Genomic DNA, 20,647 nt, shown 5'->3' on the forward strand with positions numbered 1-20,647 from the left:
TGCTTACCATGGGGCTGCAGCACGCTGCTGCTGACGGGGGGTGGGCTGCTGTTGGGCTGCCTGAAGAGATGGTTGTTGGGGTGGTTGGGGGGYGGGCTGGATGGCTGGATCCGTAACCTGTGCAGGGAAACAAGCACCTTCTCACCACGCCTGCTCCTCACCAAGACGCTGTCTCAACTGGGAGAACTGATGCCAAACGCAGCGTGTTGTGTTTAAAATAAACACCGTAAAGCCCTTGTTGGCCATCCCAAGGTCTCTGCAGCTTGGCTTCTCTGCTGAGAGCCACCTCACTTGTCCAAGTCACACAGGGAGCGAGCATGACCTGGTGACTACCACAGGAACCTGGGGACAAGGACACTGCAGGCTCACCTCCTGACTCACTGCACCTGCYGAGATACCCTGCTCTCCTTTCCCCTAACTCAGCCTGCCTCACCTACAAATCACGAGGAGGGTGAGCTCAACAAGGGCCTGGAAAGGTGTGAGACACCCAAGGAAGCACAAGAGAGCCCAGCTGGTGAAGTGGCATCTTCAAGCCACTCAAAAGGCAGCACTGTCAATCCTCTGCTSAAAGCAGGCCTGTGCTTTGAATCASATTTCTCTGCTTCTGAAGTCCTTCAGCCAGAATTCAGCTCAAAACACCAGGCACGTTCACCTGGGAGCTGGCTGTGCCATTCTGACTCCAAAAACCTCCAAACTCAGCCTGGCCTCTCCTGAGTGCGTCAGCTCATCCCTGGGCTTCAGCAAGAGTCAAACCCAGAGCTCTCCTAAAGCCATTTCTTTACCTCTGGAGCTGGTGAGTGAGCAGAGCTGGCTGGTTTTCACATGGAGCTTGCAAGGGTGGAGATGGCTGGGGAGGCCGGATACAGTCCTGAACCAGGCACCACAAGAAAACAAGAAGTGTTTGCAGTCAATGTCTCAGTCAGTAAATTTAGAAACACTGCTGGGTGAAGCAGGACATATCCAGATTCACCAAGTGTCAGTCCCTGCCTGCAGCCCTGGCTACCACAGCTCCCACAGCAGCTGTGCAAACATCTCTGCTGAAATCCTCCAGCCTTCCCGCAAGCCCAGCAAAATCCCCTCCCTCAATCCCCCCGGGACCTGCTCACGAGTTGTGTCTGCAGCAACACAGGAAAACAAAGCTCAGCCTTCAGCAGCTCTGGCTCGGGCTGCACTCACTACCTGAATCTGCTGATGAAGAATCTGATGGTGCTGCTCCTGCTGGTACAACATGTGCTGCTGCTGCGTCTTCTCCAGYGTCCTCTCGTCCATGTGCCCTCCATACATCTTCTGGAGCTGCTCACACTCCTGCAAGGAACCCAGGATATCTCATAAACGCCATGCTCTGCAGCCCACCTCTCTGAGAAAAGCTGAGAAAAGAGAGCCTAATCCATTTTCTTTGACAGAATCAGGTGTGCAGTGACATGGCAAAAAGCCAGAAAAGCAAGGGGTGCACGTGACACCGAGCTGTGTTCCCTTAATGCAGGCAGAGAGCTGTGGAAATGACACTTCAAAGTGAGGAGAGCATCTCATTTGTGCTGTGCTGCAAGGGGAAAGGCCTGTCCTGGGGCCAAATCCTGCTCCAGCATTGGCAAGGTGTGCCTGGCTGCACAGGGAATATCCCACAGCACACTCCAAACACAGGGAATATCCCACAGCACACTCCAAACTCTGGTGGTGGGAGCTGCCCTTTCCTGGGACACCCTGGAACTGCTGCCAGAGGACAGAGGGAGAGCAGGAGCTGCAGTCCCACAGTGCTGGTGGGTCCTGTGAGGACAGGCACGAAACCCAAGGGTGGGCACAGCATGATGGATCTCCCCAGAAAAGAGAGGGGAGGAAGCCCCCCAGGTCCCCAGCTGCAGGTGAACATCCTGAGGACACTCAGGGATTGCTGCAGTCACACAGAGAGGGAACAAACCCTCAGCTGCCAAATCCCCACCGTGTCCCTCAGCCTTTAGCGTAAAGATTCCACCTTCTGCTTCCYGAAGCAGCAAGCCCAAACAGTGAGAATTCCTTGTGGAGGCTGTTTTGAGTTCCCTCGGCCCTGTCTCACCTGCTGAAGCTGTTTGATGCTGCTGTTGTTGCCCATCTTCTCCAGGTGGGCTTTGAAAGCCTGGATGCTGGCAGCCCCGTCGGAGAAGCGCCGCACCGGGGAGAAGCGCTCGGTGGGGAGGTGCAGAGTGTTGGAGTCCTTGTAAATAGAACTGAACACAGGGGGAAGGGGGTCAGTGATGTGACACAGCCAAGAGAAAACCTCCAGCACAGATATTCCATCTCCAGCAGCCTCACAGCTGCCTGGATGCTCCACGTGGGGCAGTCAGAACGGGCACATCCAAACCAAGGCACCCAAAATCCTTCACAGTGAGGTTTCTTCACCATCAGAGGGAGCCAGATTTTTTCCAGGAGCTGTTTTCTCCCAAAGTTGGGGCTCCCCATTATCACAGAGCTCCTGCCATTAGGTGCCACCTGTGTTATCACGAGCAGAGATATCCTGGCACACATCCATCACAACAAACAATAATCAGGGCTCTCTGCCTGCCCTCGTGGCTGCAGGGAAGTGCTGTCTGTGAACCTGATTTCTGTGCAAATCACAGAATCACAGAATGCTTTGGGCTATGAGGGACACCTTCCACTGTCCCAGGGTGCCCCAATGTCCAGCCTGGCCTTGGGCACTGCCAGGGATCCAGGGGCAGCCACAGCTCTGGGCACCCTGTGCCAGGGCCTGCCCACCCTCCCAGAGAGGAACTTCTCCCATCAGTAAAGGATTTCTTTTGTAAAGATTCTGTAAATGCCATCTCCAGAACCCAGCAAGCAACACTTAACRCACAGGCTCCAGCAGCAGAAAATGACCTTTGTCAAAAGGTGATGGAGACTTTACRGGAGCTCTGACACCAAAGCCAGCCAGAGCCCACCTGGCTGCAGCTGGAGCACCCCAGAACTCCAGAGGTCACTCTGAGGGCCYGTTCCAGGCTCCCCTTGTCACAAGGTGACTGATGCTGGGCCATTCCCAGCGTGCTGGGCTCATTTTGTCACTGTCTCTGCCTTAGCAGGACACAGTCCAATTTCCTTCCAAGGAAAGAGCTGTTCTCCTGCCTTTTGATGCCATCCCATCCATTATCCTGACCCATTTGTTCTCCTGTTGCCATTGATGGAGAGCAGAAGCTACAGATAAAATCATGCTGAGGTTTTGAAATCTGTGTGGGCAAGGCAGAACAGCTGCACTTCCCTGTACAGTTGTACTTCAATTCTGCTTTCAGATATTTAATGTGACAAAAGRTACCTTAAATAGGTTAAAGACCAAAATGAAACCCACCTGCCATTCAATAATGTGGTTTATTTGYACAATGACTGCTAATTTCTGTGCCAGGTATGTCTTGGACTCACTGTGGGACACTCTGTTTCCACCGTGGTCAGATGAAATTTCCGTGATTTCACAGGAAAAACATGAAAGAGGCTCAGAGCACATTACACCACCAAGAGTGGAAAGAGCAGATCCACCCTGCTCATGATGCAACAGCCTCAGGACTCCAGAGCCAAGAGGCACAGGCGACACCAACATTATTTACAGGGCAAGTGTGTTTTAAATCTTGTAAAAATTCCACTCTGCCCTGTGTGAGGGACCCRGCTTACCTTTAGGATTTGCAGCAATCCTGAAAGCAGGACACCACACATTCTGCTTATTTTGCAAGCTGCACTCCTCTTCCTATCAAGCTGTGGCCCTAAAAATTTTTCCCCTMCTGCTCTTCCCATCCCCCAGGCAGCTCTGAGGGAGTAATTTGAGGGCAGAGAGGTGCTTATCTTGGTTTTCCGGAGCTCCAGCGTGGCACTAGCACTGTCTCAGTCTGCTCAGAGTTCACCTGTCCCTGCTGATTACATCAGTGCTCAGCTCAGCAGGTCTCTGGCTACAATAAAAAGGGCTTTGTCAAGCTGTCAGTGGGAGCTGCCCAAGGGGTGAACACCAGCACCAGCCTGGCCTGGCAGCAAACTCCAGTGTGCAGCTGCTYTGCTCCAGCACCGAGGCACCAGGGCACTTTCAGGCATTTTTAAGAGGGTTTTTTWWWAATTAAGAGGTTTCTAAGCWCCCTCTGTGGYATTAGCATCTCCGTTTGGCTGCTTTGACAAGGATTCTGTCACATTAACACCTCTCCATCAGGAGTGTCCCTCCCACACATCCGGAGCATGTTCAGACCAAATCCAAAAGTTCCCTTTTTCCCAGATTCCTTTTTTCTTTCACACCCAACTTCCTTTGCTCACATGATTCCCATCAAGGGTTCAGATCAGAAATAAAATTACTCTMGAGAAGCTTTGCAAAGAGACTCTGCAGTCAGAACACACAACTCTGGTGCAGAACAGTGAGGGTTTTAAGCTCTGCTCTGGATGACTCGGTGCAATCTTTTGCCTCCAAAAGTGTTCTGTAGCAAATCTGCTACCTTGATGCCTACCATTACACAGGGAAAAGCTTTCACCTAAAAGAAAAGATCTTATTCACCATATTTCTGTGATGGTAGCCATTCCAGCACAGCACCTCCAGCCACAAAACCAGAGCTGGAGGGAAGAGCCGGGCGATTCCTGCTGCTCCTGCAGGCAGGGAGCCCACATCAGAGCATCAGACACGCTCTGCTCTGTGGRTCTGCTCCTCCTCCTCCTCCTCCTCACCCTCCCTGCCAGCAGGGTGTCCTCAGTGCTCCATCCAGTGCCAGCTGGGCAGGATTCCTGGCACAAGTGCCCGGCCGGTGCCGTTACTCACCGGTGCTGGTCGGGTCCCAGGTGTGGAGCCCAAGCCCGGGGTCGGAAGGATTGCTGTCCTAGCTGCCTCTGCAAGTCTGGAGGGATTTCAGCTGTAGGGTTGGTCATGGCCAGAGTGTGCCTTTTTGACCTATTTGCCAAGTATCTGCAACGAGCAGGAGCACATTTTATAAGAGACTGATGGGAGTACTCCRAAAACAGGGAGTGTTAGAAAATCCAGAGAAATGGGAAGGAAGAAGATTGTGCAGTGCTCCGAACACGCCAGGGACACGCTGCCTGTGCCTGTCACAGCACTGCCTCACCAGTGCTTTGGGGACAAGTGYAGATGGAGCTGCTGCTGCTCCACTGCCAGCCTCAGAAGGAAAAAGCAGCCATTTCCCAGCAGGAAAGGCACGAAACTCAGGGGAATGCTGGTACATCCCTTTGGGAATAGCCAGGTGAGCACCTGCCCTCAGTGTGGATTCTCTCCCCTGGAGCAAGTCTGCCTGTGTCCCCAGCCCCAGGAGCAGGACAGAGATCACCCAGCAGGAGCCGGGCACAGAGAGGAGCTGCCACTCCTGCCAGGGGAGCCTTGGCACCCCAGAGCCAGCCTGGGACAGCCCGGGCAGCAGGGGAAGGGCTGGGCTGAGGCAGGGCTGTGCCAGCCCGGTCTAAGTGCGCCATCTAGTCCCTGCTCCGCTCCGGGAAAAGTCGGGAAYGGCCCGGGATGTGCAGGGAGCAGGGAACACGAGCAGAGAGAGGGTCCCTTCCTCTGGAGCCACCAGCACCAAGGCTGGGCTTGCCTCTCACACAACAAAACCCTGCTCTGMACTGGGGAAGAGCTGCAGGACTCCTGTAGATCCCCCAAGATTGGGGAGGGGGAACTGGGAGCCTGTGCTCAGTGAGGATGTGAGGAAGGGCTGGGCAGGGCTAGAGCTGTTCCTGGCACAGTGAGCACAGGGATTGGGGCTGGCACAGATGGGGTGAAGCCCCTGCACTGCACCAGAGCTGAGCTGTGCCTGCTCAAGGGCACCGGGATGAACGGCCGCCCGTGTGTGAACTCAGCCCTGCTCTGCTGAAGCAGCAGCCAGGCAGCTCTGCCAGGGGACAGCCAGGCTGAGAGCCACTCGGCCAGTGACACCTGGCAATTCTCACCTTTGCTCTTTCCCCCTGAAACCAGCCCTGGGAAGCAGAAAAGAGCAGCAAGCGATCCAGACCTGCCCAAACCCAGCCTCTCTTTGCTGCTGAAGCCACTTAAGCAGAAGAAGCAGGTTAACAGTGCCGTGGTGCCCCGCCAAAGCCCGTGCCATTAGCTGGTTAAGAATYATTTGATGCAGACAGGGAAAGTTTCCCAAAGAGCTTTACTGTTGTGGTTTGCTAAGATCATTTTATTTCAGCCCTCCAGGGAACAATCCAATCATGAGCTCTAACAGCGTTTCGGGTGGAAGAAAGTTTCCCAAAGCTCAAAGGAGATGTGACTGCTCCCTGGAACAGAGAGAAGACTGAGCTCTGCTTTCAAGGTCAGATTAAGGAGGGCAAAAGCTGCACGGTGGTGGCTGCAAACAGAGTCTTTGGGACAGTGTTCTGAGAAGCTAAATATTTGCATCTGTCCCTGATGTTAATGCTATTTACCCTTCTCCTCTGATGACTACTGACATGTCGCAACTCAAGGGGGTGGAGAACAAGTTAGCACACAACCTGGATGGTGCTTTTTCAAGGCCATCTGGTGGAAGAAGAACATGTGCTGTRAAAGGACTAAGGGCAGCACTGTTGAGAGCAGCAAAATGACCTCTGAGTCCAAGGGGATTTGGTTTTCAGTGGGATCTGAACATTTCAGTGCCTTGCAAAACACTGCATGGGGGTTTCAAAATGTTTCCAGCTGAGCTAATGATTTAAAGGCTCAACTGAAACCTTCAGGTTTAGAACAGTGAAAATCCGCCCAGGTAAGATGTSCAGGCATCCCCTTGCCAAGAATGAAATTTATTGGGTTTGCACAGCCAGAAAAGACCACCTGCTGTCTGAGGTGCCGTCAGAGGACATCATCAGCCCTAAATTAAAACTTCCAATGGCTGTTGAGGATATTATTGAGGCTACAAGTAGACTTTCTAGGCTGAGGTAGGCAAAAGGAGTCTCAGTGCACAGAGACTCCAAGAGAAGCTCTGGAGTTTGAGCTGCACCCATTCCAGTGTCACCCTGCCTGCAGCAACCTCCAGTCTGAACCCCTGAGGAGCCACTCCTTCCCCAGGTGATGACCTGCAGGATCCAGAAGGTTTTTCCATTTTGAGGTAAGAAGCAGGAGCACCCACCACACTTAGTGCCCCGGCTGGTTAGCAGAGAAGAAACTATGCAAAAGCTACTAAGAAAATGTTAGCAAGGCCATGGTTAGTGTGTTGATGGACTGAGAAAGTACAAGCACCTTCTACCCACTTCCTACAATGTGTTTGGAGCAGACACAGAGAACAGAAGTTCCCAGCCTGGGAGCTAATAATGCTTTCCTTATTGGAGCAGACTATTTTAAGGCCTAATGCTAAAATTAGCAGCTAGAGGTACCCGTAATTCCAGCAAGCTCACTYTGTTTGAGCATCAGAGTTGGATGTTTACTGCATGTCTTGATWCAAAAGCTGCTGCACTGGCACCCAGGGCAGAGATCCTCCCCCTCCAGCASCCGGGAGGGAGGGGAACCCTGAGCTCTCCCTGGGCAGGTTAGTGTGGATTGCATGCTGGTGCACACTAAGCAAAGGAATTCAGCACTTCCAAGAGTTTCTGCAGAACCTAGTGCTCAATCAGCTCCCCACCTCAGGGGAATGCAGCTTTGCAAGCACCCAGTAGTGCCAGAGGAGGAACTGCTGACAGTAATCGACACCCACAGCAACAGGAGAAGTGTTGAGGCTTCGCTGTAAAATCAACACTGGTGCCCTGATGAGGTGGCTGTGTTTGAATCAGCTCTGGAACAGCCCAAGGTGAGCCTCGTGGAGGAAGGAAGGGCAAATGTTAACAGAGTGGGAGTTACCTCTGCACAGCTTCCTGATCTGGCTCCCCATCGGAGCTCTCCTCGTCCACGGGGGTGACAGCAGGGACAGCCTGGGGACAGAGAAGCCACAGTTCCAGAGGACACCCAGCACGGTCCCCTCTGCACAGGGGACACCTGATCCTCCCAAACAAGCTGTCACAGGGGTGTGTGTTGGCTCCTCTGCAGCACCGAGGAAACCTGGCCAAGAACCCCTTCCAACATTCCTTCCCCAGCCCAAGTKCCTGGGCAAGGCTGCAGCTCCTCGGGGAATTCATTGATGCAGACGCACCCAGGGAGCSAGAACACGCACAAATGGACACTTGAGCTGTCCCCATGGGATCAGCAAAGGACAAAAGCAACCATTAAAAACTGTCAGTTGAGRGAGGAACACACAACCCCACCTGGGAGAGCACAGCGAGGGGAACTTTGGCAGCGAGCAGGCACATCCCTGCAGCGCTGAGCCTGCTGTGAGCTGGGCACAGCCCTCTCTGCCTGCAGGAGGGTGTTTTGAAGCTCTCTACTCACTGGTGTCATGGTGACGAGTGGCGAGGGGCCCCGTGGCCGTTTGAGCAGCTGCTGGGCGTGCAGCTGGATGTTGGCCCCGCCGTCGGACGCGCGCCGGCCCAGCGGRCCCATCCCGTTCAGCAGCTGCAGGGTGGGGGGCTGCAGCAGGGACTGCTCCTGGAACACACACAGAGAGCTGTCACCCACCCCACACAGAGCCCAGGGTCACACACAAACAGGGGGAACACATTGGGGATGTCACCAGCATCTCCTGGTGACGGGAGGCAGCGTCAGTACAGGAGCACGGTTGGGTTTAACTCTGCAGATCCCTGCATGCTGCTTTAGCAACCTGCAGCTCAGAGCCAGGCAGCCCAGCCCACTCTTTAATTTCATATTGCACTGCTCTTTCATTCTTCAGCTTTTTGATAAAATTACAGAATGGTTCAGGTTGGAAGGGACCTYAWAGATCATCTCATTCCAACMCCCCTTCCACTGTCCCAGGCTGCTCAGAGCCCCATCCAGCCTTGGGCACTTCCAGGGATGGGGCATKGKCAACTTCTCTGGGCAACCTGTGCCAGKTCCTCRCCACYCCCACAGTAAAGAATATTTTCCTAATATTTGATCTAAACCTGCTTTAGAGAACCAACTGGAATCATCCATAAATCCTGAGGTTTATGGAGTCCAAGGAGTGACAAACAGAGCGAGCGAGTGTGAGCACAAGCACCCCAGCCCGTGGCAGGGCCCAGAGCACAGCAGGATCAGTACCTTGTACTCCAGCTGCCCCGTGGGCTGCAGGTTCTGCCTGGGCAGCACATTGTGCATGAAGTTCACATTCGGGGTCACCTGCAGGAACGGAGCCTGAGGAGTCACACGGGGGAAGCCAGGCAGCAGCTTCTGCAGGTCTTCCATGACTTCCGTCCTGTGCAATCACATTTGGAGAGGGGCATCAGCCATGATGTGAGGAAACCCATGCACAGACCCAGCTTCCTTTCAGAAAAACCTTCTTAGTGCTGTGCAAAATGGTCACACGGWGCAGCCAAGCCACTCTTTGGTTTTATTTGTCCCTTTTTTCCTCTCCATGTTGAGATTCGCCAGAATTAGCTCTTGGCATTAACCTCGACGGCATTTATCATAAAAATCTCACCTTGGGCATGACAGCAGTGCAGCTCAGGTGAGACACTTGCCTTAACCAAAAGTAGAGCTTACCCAGAGCTGATCAGGAAGGGGAGGAGGGAAGTACCTGATCCTCATCTAAACACTGACTGAGCTGTGCAGTGGGACTGGGACCTTTGAAGGAACACCCAGAAGGACCAAAGGCATGTGCTGGCAGTGAATCTCCAGGTGAGAGTGCAGTACTCACCGTGGGTCAGCCACTCCCACTGTGTGCCTCCTCATGGAGAGGTAGCGAACCAGAGCCTCGGGGGATGGCTCTTCCCCTTCATCACTGTCCAGGTTCATTGTTCCATCAGTCTGGGCACAGAAAACATTGCAGATGTTCAAATACAACATGAGGATCAATGTGAGTCAGAAAAAGATCTTGCAGGGGTCATGGGGGTGTACCTCACCTCCACAATTTGGTTCTCGGGGTTGATGAGCTGCACTTGGGGCACGCTGATATTCATGGTGTTGCCTGTCTGTTCTGTCTGCTGAAGGATCAGAAGACACAAACACAGCATTGYTTTACAAATCCTGCTGCGTTAACACCAGCCCTAAGCACCTGGAACAGGGAGGTGACCCTGGAGCCRGTGAAGAGCTGTTTAATCTCTAGGGGTTGCCTTGTTTATTCCCCTTCCTTCTGTTCAGGCASGGTCAGCACCTCTTCTGCTTCCCTGTGAACTGGTTTCTACCAAAGCAAGTGCTCTTTGCTCCAACAGCAACACAAGAAGCCCTGGGCTGGGAACCCCAGCTCCCCAATAATTCCTTCCCCTCTGTCACCAAGCAAGCAGGAGACTAAAGGGTGCTCAGCCAACGCACAAAGTGTTCCTAACCCCAGGATTTGGGCACCCTAAACACGCACCACATTGGGTGTGGTCAGATGAGGAATRTTTTGACACTCCAGATGCGGGCACCCACGAGCATAGGTCTGAGTTTAGCAGGGAAGAGAAGAGCCGAGGCAAAGGGGCTGTACCTGGATGTTGGCCGAGGTGGGGAAGGTGATGGTGCGGGGGATGCTGGGCGAGGGGGCAATGCGCAGGTTCTTGTGCCTCTTGAGGCGCTCGCAGAGCAGGCTGTAAATCGCGCTGTAGTGATCGTACGCGTCGGCTCGCAGCGACTGAAACGGGAGGGAAAAGGGTCAGTGATAAAACACAATTTACAGCGTGCTGGGATTGCTCAGCTGCCACCAAACAGGAGCTGCAGGACGTGCCAGCCTCACCTGCACCGTGCGCTCCTTGTCCAGCCCCATGTCGGCCATGGCTAGCAGCACGTCCTCGTTCAGTGGCTCCAGCTGCCTCTCTGTTTTCAGATGCTGACACTCTGCTATGAGCTGTGAGAGCACAGGCACACAGTCAGAGCTGACATTCCCAAAGGCACCCGTGAGTCACGGCGCTCCCRAGAGCTGCAGCCGAGTGAGGTCTGATGGCACCTGATCTGAAATCCCGTGCCCCAAGCTCCCAATGCCACAGGGAAAGACACAAAAATGTCTGYAGATAAGGAGTGATGTGGAGAGCAAGGCCAGCAGACACAGAAAAGGGAAATGCCAGCCCTGGGAATGAGTGTTCCCAAAGAGCAGAAGCAGCGCTGCAGCACCGCGTGCCCAGAGCGCGTTTGAGCTCCCCTCGCTGCTGCTCACCCTGTCAAACTCTGCATCAGCCTCCCCCAGCTTCATCCACTTGTGCTTGCAGATCTGCTCCATGGAGAGCCTCTTGCTCGGGTCCAGCACCAGCATGTGGCGGATCAGGTGCTCACACTCTGCCAGGGAACAGAGGMTGGGTCAGTGCAGGCAGGGACACGGCTGCTGCTGTGTTCCCTTTCCTTTTCTGAGCATCCTGCTCCCCTCTGGGAATCACCACACTAAAATACTGCTTCTCTTCTGCATTCACACCTGGTGGGTCCCAGCTCTGCTGCAGACACTGATTCCTCTGTGCTAGGAAGGACAGAAGCCACCCCAGCCACACAGAGCCCTGTCACCCTGGCCCTCCCCTGGATTCTGGAGGCTGASAGCAAAGCACCCTTAGAATGTTCTCCACTCTACACTGTGAGTGATTTCTCCATCGTATCAAACCCATCCTGTCACCAAGGGGGACTGCTGAGGCTCTCCCCCTTTGGGCTGGGATCCAAGTTGGCTTTGAAAGTACCACATTTTAGCAGAATTTTCTGAGAGAGAACTTCTTGGAGAGAACTTCTTCCCCAAGTAAGGCAGCAAGCAAGGAAGTTTTCATCTGGGAACTCAACACAAAATTCTTCCTTAACCTTAGCAGGAAACCAAGTACCTACACATGATTCTTTGTTAGGCTGGTTTTATATGAAAATTAATCACACTTTTCACACCCAAGATTTATTACTGAAGTGTTCAGAAGTGTTTTGGCAGCAGCAGGACACACTTATCTCTGATGGGGCTGTTGCTGGAAATTCATGCCCCACAATGCTGCAGAAAGCTAAAASTGAAGGAGGTGTAGAGAAAGCCCCCGTGTCCCCAGCTCTGTGCTTCCTCACCTGTGGACATGAAGAAGGGGATGCGGAATTTGCCGCTGAGAACCCTTGCCCGCAGGTTCTGCAGGGTGCTCCCGTCRAAGGGCAGGGCCCCGCACACCAGCACGTACAGCACCACGCCCAGGCTCTGCCAAAACAAAACAAACCAGCAGTCAGTGCTGGCAAACTGAATCAAAACCCATCTCGGGGCAACTCAACTTGTGCGTTTTGCACCTCTCGATAGAGAAAATACAGGATGGAGTAGCCAGAATGCAATTCTGGAAGAGTTTCTTTGGAAAACACTTTTTGCCATGTCAGGGTTTTCTCTAAGACATGTACTGAGCATTCAGGAAGCAAAGCCAAACAAACACAGCAAAAATCAGATCAAAGAGAGAAAAAGGCTGATCACATACCCAAATATCAACCTTTGGCCCATCRTACTCCTTGCCTTCAAAGAGCTCTGGAGCAGCGTAGGGGGGACTCCCACACCAGGTTTTAAGGAGCTGGCCAGGGGTGAAGATATTGCTGAACCCAAAATCTGAAAGAACAAAGAGAACCGATGAAAGGACTGTGATTCACTCCAASTGTCCTGAACAAATGGTATTTCAGTAACTTGCTGAGACTGGTAAAGTCACGTACAGTGCTGTAATGGGTAACTGGTCCACAGACACCAGAAACAGAATCACTGAGGTTGGAAAAGACCTCCAGGACCATCAAATCCAACCTGTYCCTRATCCCCACCTTGTCCCCAGCCCAGAGCACTGAGTGCCACTCCARTCATTCCTTGGACACCTCCAGGGATGGGGACTCCATCTCCTCCCTGGTCCCTGAGGCCAGAGTGCAAAGGCAAAAAGAATGGAAATTCAGATTTCTCCAGAAAGCACTACAGGGGCAGGAAACTTTGGTTATGGTGCACAGCTCTACAAAAAGTCAAATCCTTCACCAACAGCAAATAATAAATCCTGAAGGAGAAAGGTCTTCACCTTACATCGGCTTACGTGGGCACTAATGGCATTCTCTGCTAATTAACCTGCCTCCCCCTGTGCACTGCAAAGGGCAAGGAAACCACTCTGGGTCCAAGAGGAGGGAGCTGTTCTTGTAAAAAGAAAGAATCTTCACTACATTTCCTTCCTTTTCTTCACCTCAATTGAATTGAAGCAAACACAGTCACAGAGAGGAGTTSTGAGGTGTCCTCAGGAGCAGCTCCACCAAGGAGCAAGTGCCACCAAGGTTATCTGAGAGTGCTGTGCCTCTGTTTCTGCCAGAGATGTGTCAGCAGGAGRGCGAGTGACATTAATGACCACAGACAGGGACCCGGGGCAACGAGGCCATTTCTAATGGCATTGGCACCGGCAGCTCCTCGCAGCAGGGAGAGCAGGCAGGGCCACAAACACTCCGTTTGCAAATTCTGACCCATTAAMGCAAAAAGTGCCATGGCAAAAATACACAGAACAGCTGCAGAAAGTGGGAATCTCTTAGGAAGGGCTGAAGATGAATTTTGCCTCTGTCCCCAGTCAGAACAGCAGCAGATCTGGGGTGAAGCACAGACGAGTGGTGGCAGTGAAACACGAGACCCCAGAATTGTGGGGAAATTTGGCTGAAAAATGTGTATTTTAATACATGTACACAAATTATAAAGAGTAAATTGTGGTGCAAAGGCACAAAGGAATCTTTTCCCCCATTTCTTGAAATAAATAAACATTCAGCTTGAAAAACCATCTTCATTTTTATCTGCTAATCTCTCCTTTCAGCCCCTTTAGCCGTAGCCATCCGGAAAGCTTCGTTTTCCGAAATCCTATAAAACTACCTGTTCTTTTTTTTTTTTTTTCTAAGACATTCACAATTACCCAATATTACCAGTTAATTACCAATTAATTACCAAGACATTCCAAGTGAGGATTGCCAGTGATGGCCAACACCTCATGCCAGAGGCAGGCAAATCCCACCAGCACTCCCCAAAATGCACAAACTGGTGATTCCGTGCTCCCTCTTGCTGTTCTCCTCACAGGATTTTCCATGACCTAATTTCAGGTGACTCCTCTCCTCCTTTGARCAGCTTCTGCAGAACTCAGCAGAGCACCTGGCACTGCTCCTGCCAGCTCAGCTCCAGGGGGGCACAGCAAAATTCCTTCTTCCCMTCCCTTTGCAGGGAGAAAAATCTCCCCATGGAGATGATTTCTGCATGTGGAGAACACCTAACACAGCCTGTTCCTGTGGAAACACCTGGAGCACAGACTGGGCTGCTCCAACTCCATCTCAAAACAGAGCACAGAGATGGTGAATGTTCTTTAAAAGCACWGTGGTATCAAAACAAGGCACTTACACACCCGTTGGGTTTTTACTGTTGGCAGTGAAGCCATCTAAACCTCCAGKCAGCCTTTGGAGGACAATTCCAGGCAAACAGCACACAGCTGCACAATTGTCTTTTCCACCTCAGCTTTAAAAATAAAAAAAAAAAAGTTCACAAGAGGATTTGAAAACCCCAGAGCAACTAAGCACAAAATTTAAACCAAACAAAAACACAAATTACAACTTAAATAAACTTTCTTAAAATCTATGGCCAAGGAGATGCATAAATCCAAAACCCCAGGGAGCAATCAGATGCAGAAGGACAGGGGCAGTTTTGAAGAGCAAGGTAAATCACAATGAAAATATTTAAAAGAAACAGTGGGTTCAGTCCATCAAATTTCCCTGGAGCAGAGCTCAGGGAGTGGCTTCAGCCTCTGCCCCACAGGGATTTTCTCCTCAGGAGGGGAAGGAGCAGCCTCCTCTTGSAGATGAATGCAAAGCAATGCATAGATCAGATTCCTCTCAGAAACCATATCCAGGGAAGGTCGGGGTGTTTAGCAATCATCAACTCCTGGCTGAACTCTGGGGCTGGGAGCACAGGGAATGCAGTGCCAGCAGCTACTGACTCAGACTCGGAGAAGGTACACTGGAGAAAAAGCATCCATGGGAAAAATGAGAGCCAGGGTCACGGCGTTGGGATCTCGCYGTTTATGGAAAAATGGTGTAGTATCAGTCAAAAAAAAMCTGAAATMAAWAAAAAAMCCCAAATAGTGACCATCAGTGAGAGCAGCAGCACTGCCCACCCCAGGGCTCCCTCGCTGAGCTGGGACCTGCCTGATGCCAGGCAAGGGATTTAAAGCTGCAAATGGAGGAAARTGCCAYAAAATCTGCACCAAGGAGAGTCTGMAAAGCTCCARAGTTTGAGTCAGACACAGTGAACAGGTTTGGCAGTGAAGGTCCAGCTGGTTCTCTACCAGTGTAACTGGTGTGTGCATTTCTGCAGCGTTTCTCCTGGGAGGTCTGGTGTGAAGCAGAACTGTTGATATCACTTTTTTTTTTCTCTTGAAACAATGGAAGAACTGGTGTCAAGTAGTAATTGATGAGTTATAGGGAGAAAACTTAATGCTTGGAAAATCCTATATCCTAAATCAGCTTTTCCAAGCTACTTTTCAAAGCACTGCAGCATCTTCCTGCCAAGGCAAACACTGCCACCACCAGGGTGGGGACGATCTCCAGGAGTCATTCTGGGAGCACAGATTTGGAAGGAAGATAGTTTCCAACTCCCTTAGATAAAAAAAAAAAAAAAGGTTTCCACACTTTCGAGACCTTCTCAGCCTGCTCATGTGGACATTTCTCCAGCAAATTCAGCTGAATTCCAGTTTCCACCTGGGTTAGTTTTTAACTTCTCGCTGTTTGCCAGGCACCCTCCCCCTCCACGCAGAGCGGATTTTCTCCATGAACACAAGATGGCCTCAAACCATTAGTGCAGCCTTTGCACAAAACACCAGAAAAGGCTGCTCTGAGTCCTCCCAGCACCTCTCTCTGTGCTCCAGGACCTCTCCACTCGTACTCCAAGGAGCTGCACTCGTGTTCCATCAGCACAGAGAGGAGCAGGGTATCATTCCTGTGTCAAGGATGATGCTTCAGGCTGTTAAGCACCAGAGAAACATCCACAAAGTCCTTTTTCTCTATTCCTTCCCCACTCCCTCCTCAGAATGGGAGGATGAGGGAAGCCTGTGAAATTATTGATGATTTTATTACAAAGTGAGTGTTGAACTCTAATCTAACACCTCTGGATAGTACCCAAGAGAACAGCAACAATGAGCTAGGCTGTTTCCTTTCTTCAAGATGCTATCAASACAGAGGAGTATTTCCCACCTCCCCAAAGTAAAATTTCTCAGACTGAAAAGTTTTGTAGCCCTCAGCACTTTTACACTTTTTTTTTTAAGTCAAGTTACAAACCCTTGCAAAAGACAAGCTCACCCAGGAAGTCTGAGAGTGGACAACAAAGCACTTTCCAAAACAAAGCACTTTCCAAAGATGCTCTGCTCTGGTGGAGTTAAATGCTGAGTACAAGATACCATTTCCAAAGGCCACAGAATGACTAGAGCAGGATCACAGAATATTCTGAGTTGGAAAGGACCCACAAAGATTGAGTCCAGCTCTCGAGTGTTCAATCTTGTTGGTTCAATTGGTCACAATCCCACCAAGCCAAATACTGTCAGTGCCCCCATGACCAGCTCATGGTCAGAGCACCACAGAAAGGCAGCTCTGTGTCAGGGGAGGACAGAAATGCCCAAGCAGGGAACTCTCTGCAAGGACAGGTAGTGACAAAAAAATCCTACTGCCTTTCAAAACATCGAGAAGTGTGTTCAGCACCTTCAGCTCCACTCCCTGCAGGGAATAAAACCCCAAAGCCACTCTGGCTCTGTCACACCACATCATGAATGATCCCAGGAGTGCTGTTTCCCCTTCACTGCTCCACCATCCACCCTGTCATCCCCACTTTGCCATTCCTGCTCTCTCACCTRGCCTGACCTGCTCTGCAGAAGCCCTGACCCAGCACCAGCACTCAGAGCAAGGTCAGCTCAGTGATATTGTCTCACCCATCACCCAGAGGAGCGAACGCCGCAGTGTCTGCAGCCCAGGAAGCCAAACCTCCCTTTTTTGCCTTCTTCTTTTACTCTGCACTCCTTGAAGGGAGATATAAATCTCCTGGCTACAACCTGGCAGTTTCAGCTCTGGGCAGGAGGCCACACAGAAATCCAAAGCTTCCTTTAGCTGCACCACGTTTCCTCCTCCCTGAATACCTGGAAGCAGCCAATGCCCACGTTTATTAACTCCTGAAAGCAGCTGCCTTCCTCCCACACTGCTTGGCTTAGCTCACCTGCTATTTTGATGTTCAGGTTGGCATCCAGGAGGAGATTTTCTGCCTTCAGATCCCTGTGGACTATGTTCCGACAGTGACAGAAGTTGACAGCAGCCACAATTTGCTTGAACTTTCTCCGGGCTTCCTTCTCGGCCATGCGCCCGTGGGCCACCAGGTGATCTGTGAGGGCAAGGAGAGCACAGAATTATGGACAAGAGGCTCCTGGGGCTCGTGGAGAGAGCTGGGAGGTGGAAATGTGGGCACAGTGTGGTCTCCAGCTCCAACAGAGACATGCAAGAGGCACAAGAAGGGATTGGGCACACCCTGCCAACCACTCCTCACCTGGGCTGGCTCCAAGTGAAAGGCTTTGATATTTATTTTATGTAGAGGACAGCTGAGGGGATGGATGCCTGGAAAATCAGAAGAGTTTTGTACCCAAGTGTGAAGGTTTTAAAAGCTTTTCCAGCTTTTGCCATCAGTCAGACCCCAAGCCTTGCAGCACATCACCTTGAGAGGTGCAGCTTCCTGGCCACATGCCATCCTTCCCTCCCCGGGGTTTTTCACAGGAAATGTGTCTTTGCTCTAACATGCCTCAAAGAGAGCTCCTGCTGGAACCAGAGAGGTCCCAGGTAGCCACCACCAGCTGCAGGARGGATTGAACATCCTCCCTCTCTGCACATCGCTGCAACAACATCCTGGTGAAATCCAAGAAAGCATTTCATTACAAAAACAGAGCTGGCCCTCACGACGGAAATCTGAGCACTCCCAAATATTTTGCTGAAAGCCTGTACTCTCACTCAAAGGTAGTGTTTGTTGCCAGCTGGGCTTTCCTTGGAAGCCAGCACTGCTCACAGGGACAGGAAAAGCCTCTCCAAGAGATCACAAAGGCAGGMACACAGCAGTGACCCAGATGAAGTCAATCCACTTAAAACCTGGTGGCTCCAGGCTCACAGAAGCCACTTGTCACTGTCCCATGAGCAGGGATGGACAGGCAGAGAAAAGGCAGAGAAAGGAGCACTCACTTGAGGAGGTTCTAACTCCTTGATGGAGCCATTGAGGTGGCCCTAAAAAATTTCTGGTCAAAATTAGGCCAAAATGATTCATGTCCSTCCCTAAACTCCATTAAACTGGGGGCTCAAAGCAGATACCTGATGTTGAAAATAATAACAATAAATCACTTTGTGCAGGTTTCTCATCAGGTGGTTGTGCTTCTCCCCAGTCACCCATTCATTAAAATACCTGCGACATAATTGACTGGCAGTAAATACTAATTACCAAGATCCATCAAAGCAGTTGTGCTGCTCCTGACTGCACAGCAACCTACTTCTGCCTTTGCCCACTCACRTTGTGCAACAGACTCGAGGTGTTTTTCAAAGAACTTGTCAATTAACTCTTATTCATTGGATAAACTCATTCCATAAGCAAATCTGAACCARGGCTGGAGAAGGAAAGCCATCACCAAGTCAAATCTGACCCTCAGCTCACTCRCTCAGCAAAGCAAAGTTCCCATCTCAAATTGCCCCGTCGTATTTCATTAAGGCATTTGCATGGTCATAAATTTATTACTCTGAGGAGACTGACAGCAAGCTGCTCCAATTTAAGCCACTGATCAACAGGTAATAGCTCAGYTCCTAAACAAGGTCACTACTCACACCTTCCTCACTGCTGGGATTGGGGAGCACAGCCTGTCCATACAGAGAGCGCCCTTAAAACAAAGCACAAAGCTCCAAACTCTCAACAATTTCTGAAATATTTTAGCAATTCTCCTGCAGGCATGAAAACAAAGCCAGGTGTTTTTCTGCAAGGCTCTCCTAAGTGTACTTTTGCCCAAACCAGGCTCACCAGTCCTGGCACAGCCGGTGACACCCGCATTCAGTGCTGGCACTTGGGGCTGTCCCTGCCCTGTGCCTCTCACCCAGAAAACTCTGCTGCCCCTCTGCCCAGWCAGTCCTGCTTAAGCTGCAAAAAGCCCTTTTTAGGTTAAGCACGAAATTTCATTTTTCATGAAGAACTGGGAGTGCAGGCCCAGGCTCTGCACGTAGGCACAGCCCGCTGACATTTCTGCACCAGCTCCAGAGGAAGGACAGAAACAATGAGGCTACAGAATACTTCACATACCACCAAGGGCAACTGTATGCCAAAATTAACCATTGAGAGCTTAGTCTGCATAAACCTCCCATGCAATGGAGCCTCCAGAGCTGACCTGGGTGTTGAGCTGGGTGTGCCAGAGCACCCAAACCTGGCTGGGCTGTGCCAACATCACTGGCATCACAGTGACCCCTCTGAGTGTCTTCCAGAGAGGAAAAAATGCCCCATTCCATTGCACAGCCCTCACAAACATCACTCACTGCTCTCCATATTTATATGAAGCACCTGACGCTGCTTTCTGTGTTAAAAAAACAATCCAATCCTACACTGAGGAAAAAAATCACCTTCTGGTTCAGAGAGCACTGACACACGAGTTTCCACTCCCCACCCCTGGACAGACGCCTYGTGCTTTTTTGCTGCTTTCTGTCTGGAAAACAAACGCTGATGAAGCTTCTCATCTCCTTTATGTGGTGGATTAAGTCACATTTGCAGTGAATTTGGTGACCCTGTGATGTCAGAAGCAGACTGACCTTCTCGAGATGGGCACCACGACAAAGTTTAATGTGTCTGCCCAGTTCATGTTCACAAAAGTGGGCAGGAGGTGGAGAGACAGGGCAGACGTGGTAACCACATGAACCAGATGATAATTTTCTATATTTCCTGTGATTTTTTTTTTGTTAATCAACCAAGAACCCATATTCAGGCAGCGAGGACTGCAGATTATTTACAGTTTTCACAGTAAACAGCTGAAATCAAACCAGATTTTCAGACTATATTCCATCTGACCTCAAAAAAAAGACACTCGAGGGACCTGGAACAGAGACCACCCTATGTTTAAAAAGAGACATTCATTTCTTCATAATGTCAAACCAGCGACCCAACCRCACGCAAAACACGGAGAGGGACAAAAATAACAATTTACATTTGGCTGCTGAAGCCCACAGCAAAGCTGAGCCCTGTCGCTGGTCCCTGCTACGCAAACAAAGTGAATTATCAAACCATTTCCAGGAAGAATCAAAGGCTCTTACGGCACAGCCCGACCACGGAAGGAACGCTCAGCCCTTTTACTGGAAGTTTGGATAAACAGGTGGGATTCCTGCAGAATTCACACTGACAGGGATGGGACAGACACACAACCAGCACGGACTGACTGACTGGGGCCATTTACAGAAATCATCGTTCTTGCAGCTAAAAACTCTGAGCTCTAGTTCTGCCTGGGTAATACTGATTGCTCTGTGGTACAGTTTAAGCCTTGGAAAGTTTTGAAAGCTTCAGGGAGGCAGTTTAAGATTTGTTCCTTACAAAAACCTGCAGCTCACAAGAGCACAATGCTGTAGCTCTGGTTCTGTGAGTGCTCAGCCTCACCCTGACTGTTCAGCATCCAAAAAACCACAGCTGTCAGCCCCCTTTACCCTTCAGCACTGCATTTTGAAGCCTATGTCATGCAGGTGTTAGGAAATGACCAAAAATAAAGATTTAGAAGACTCAGCACAGGCCCATTTGGCAGARGATCCCCCAGTGCCCAGTAACAGACA

General features: G+C 51.0%; 2 protein-coding genes across 5 annotated transcripts in view; one reads left to right on the top strand and one right to left on the bottom strand.

Annotated features, from left to right (window-relative positions):
* TAGLN (transgelin) overlaps positions 1 to 20,647 on the top strand; it is a 158,220-nt gene that overhangs the window by 78,186 nt on the left and 59,387 nt on the right. The gene's annotated exons all lie outside the window — the stretch shown is intronic.
* The window catches only part of SIK3 (SIK family kinase 3), a 68,996-nt gene that overhangs the window by 9,176 nt on the left and 39,173 nt on the right, over positions 1 to 20,647 (bottom strand). The window contains exons 4-19 of one of the 4 annotated variants that reach the window (XM_057384845.1): positions 17,043 to 17,204; positions 12,280 to 12,404; positions 11,891 to 12,014; positions 11,028 to 11,146; positions 10,611 to 10,721; positions 10,365 to 10,508; positions 9,802 to 9,879; positions 9,597 to 9,706; positions 9,002 to 9,155; positions 8,258 to 8,413; positions 7,733 to 7,803; positions 4,745 to 4,888; positions 2,051 to 2,201; positions 1,180 to 1,305; positions 783 to 868; positions 8 to 117 (exon numbers count right to left, since the gene is read on the bottom strand). In XM_057384845.1, coding sequence (XP_057240828.1) covers positions 8 to 117; positions 783 to 868; positions 1,180 to 1,305; positions 2,051 to 2,201; positions 4,745 to 4,888; positions 7,733 to 7,803; positions 8,258 to 8,413; positions 9,002 to 9,155; positions 9,597 to 9,706; positions 9,802 to 9,879; positions 10,365 to 10,508; positions 10,611 to 10,721; positions 11,028 to 11,146; positions 11,891 to 12,014; positions 12,280 to 12,404; positions 17,043 to 17,204 — 1,971 coding nt within the window. Of the gene's footprint in view, positions 1 to 7; positions 118 to 782; positions 869 to 1,179; positions 1,306 to 2,050; positions 2,202 to 4,744; positions 4,889 to 7,732; positions 7,804 to 8,257; positions 8,414 to 9,001; positions 9,156 to 9,596; positions 9,707 to 9,801; positions 9,883 to 10,364; positions 10,509 to 10,610; positions 10,722 to 11,027; positions 11,147 to 11,890; positions 12,015 to 12,279; positions 12,405 to 17,042; positions 17,205 to 20,647 lie in introns of all 4 variants that reach the window. The other 3 variants (XM_057384844.1, XM_057384847.1, XM_057384846.1) reach the window with 3 other exon arrangements.

Source organism: Malurus melanocephalus, unplaced genomic scaffold, assembly GCF_030028575.1.
Source record: "Malurus melanocephalus ecotype Western Australia unplaced genomic scaffold, MMel_1.1 scaffold_751, whole genome shotgun sequence".
NCBI lineage: Eukaryota > Metazoa > Chordata > Aves > Passeriformes > Maluridae > Malurus > Malurus melanocephalus.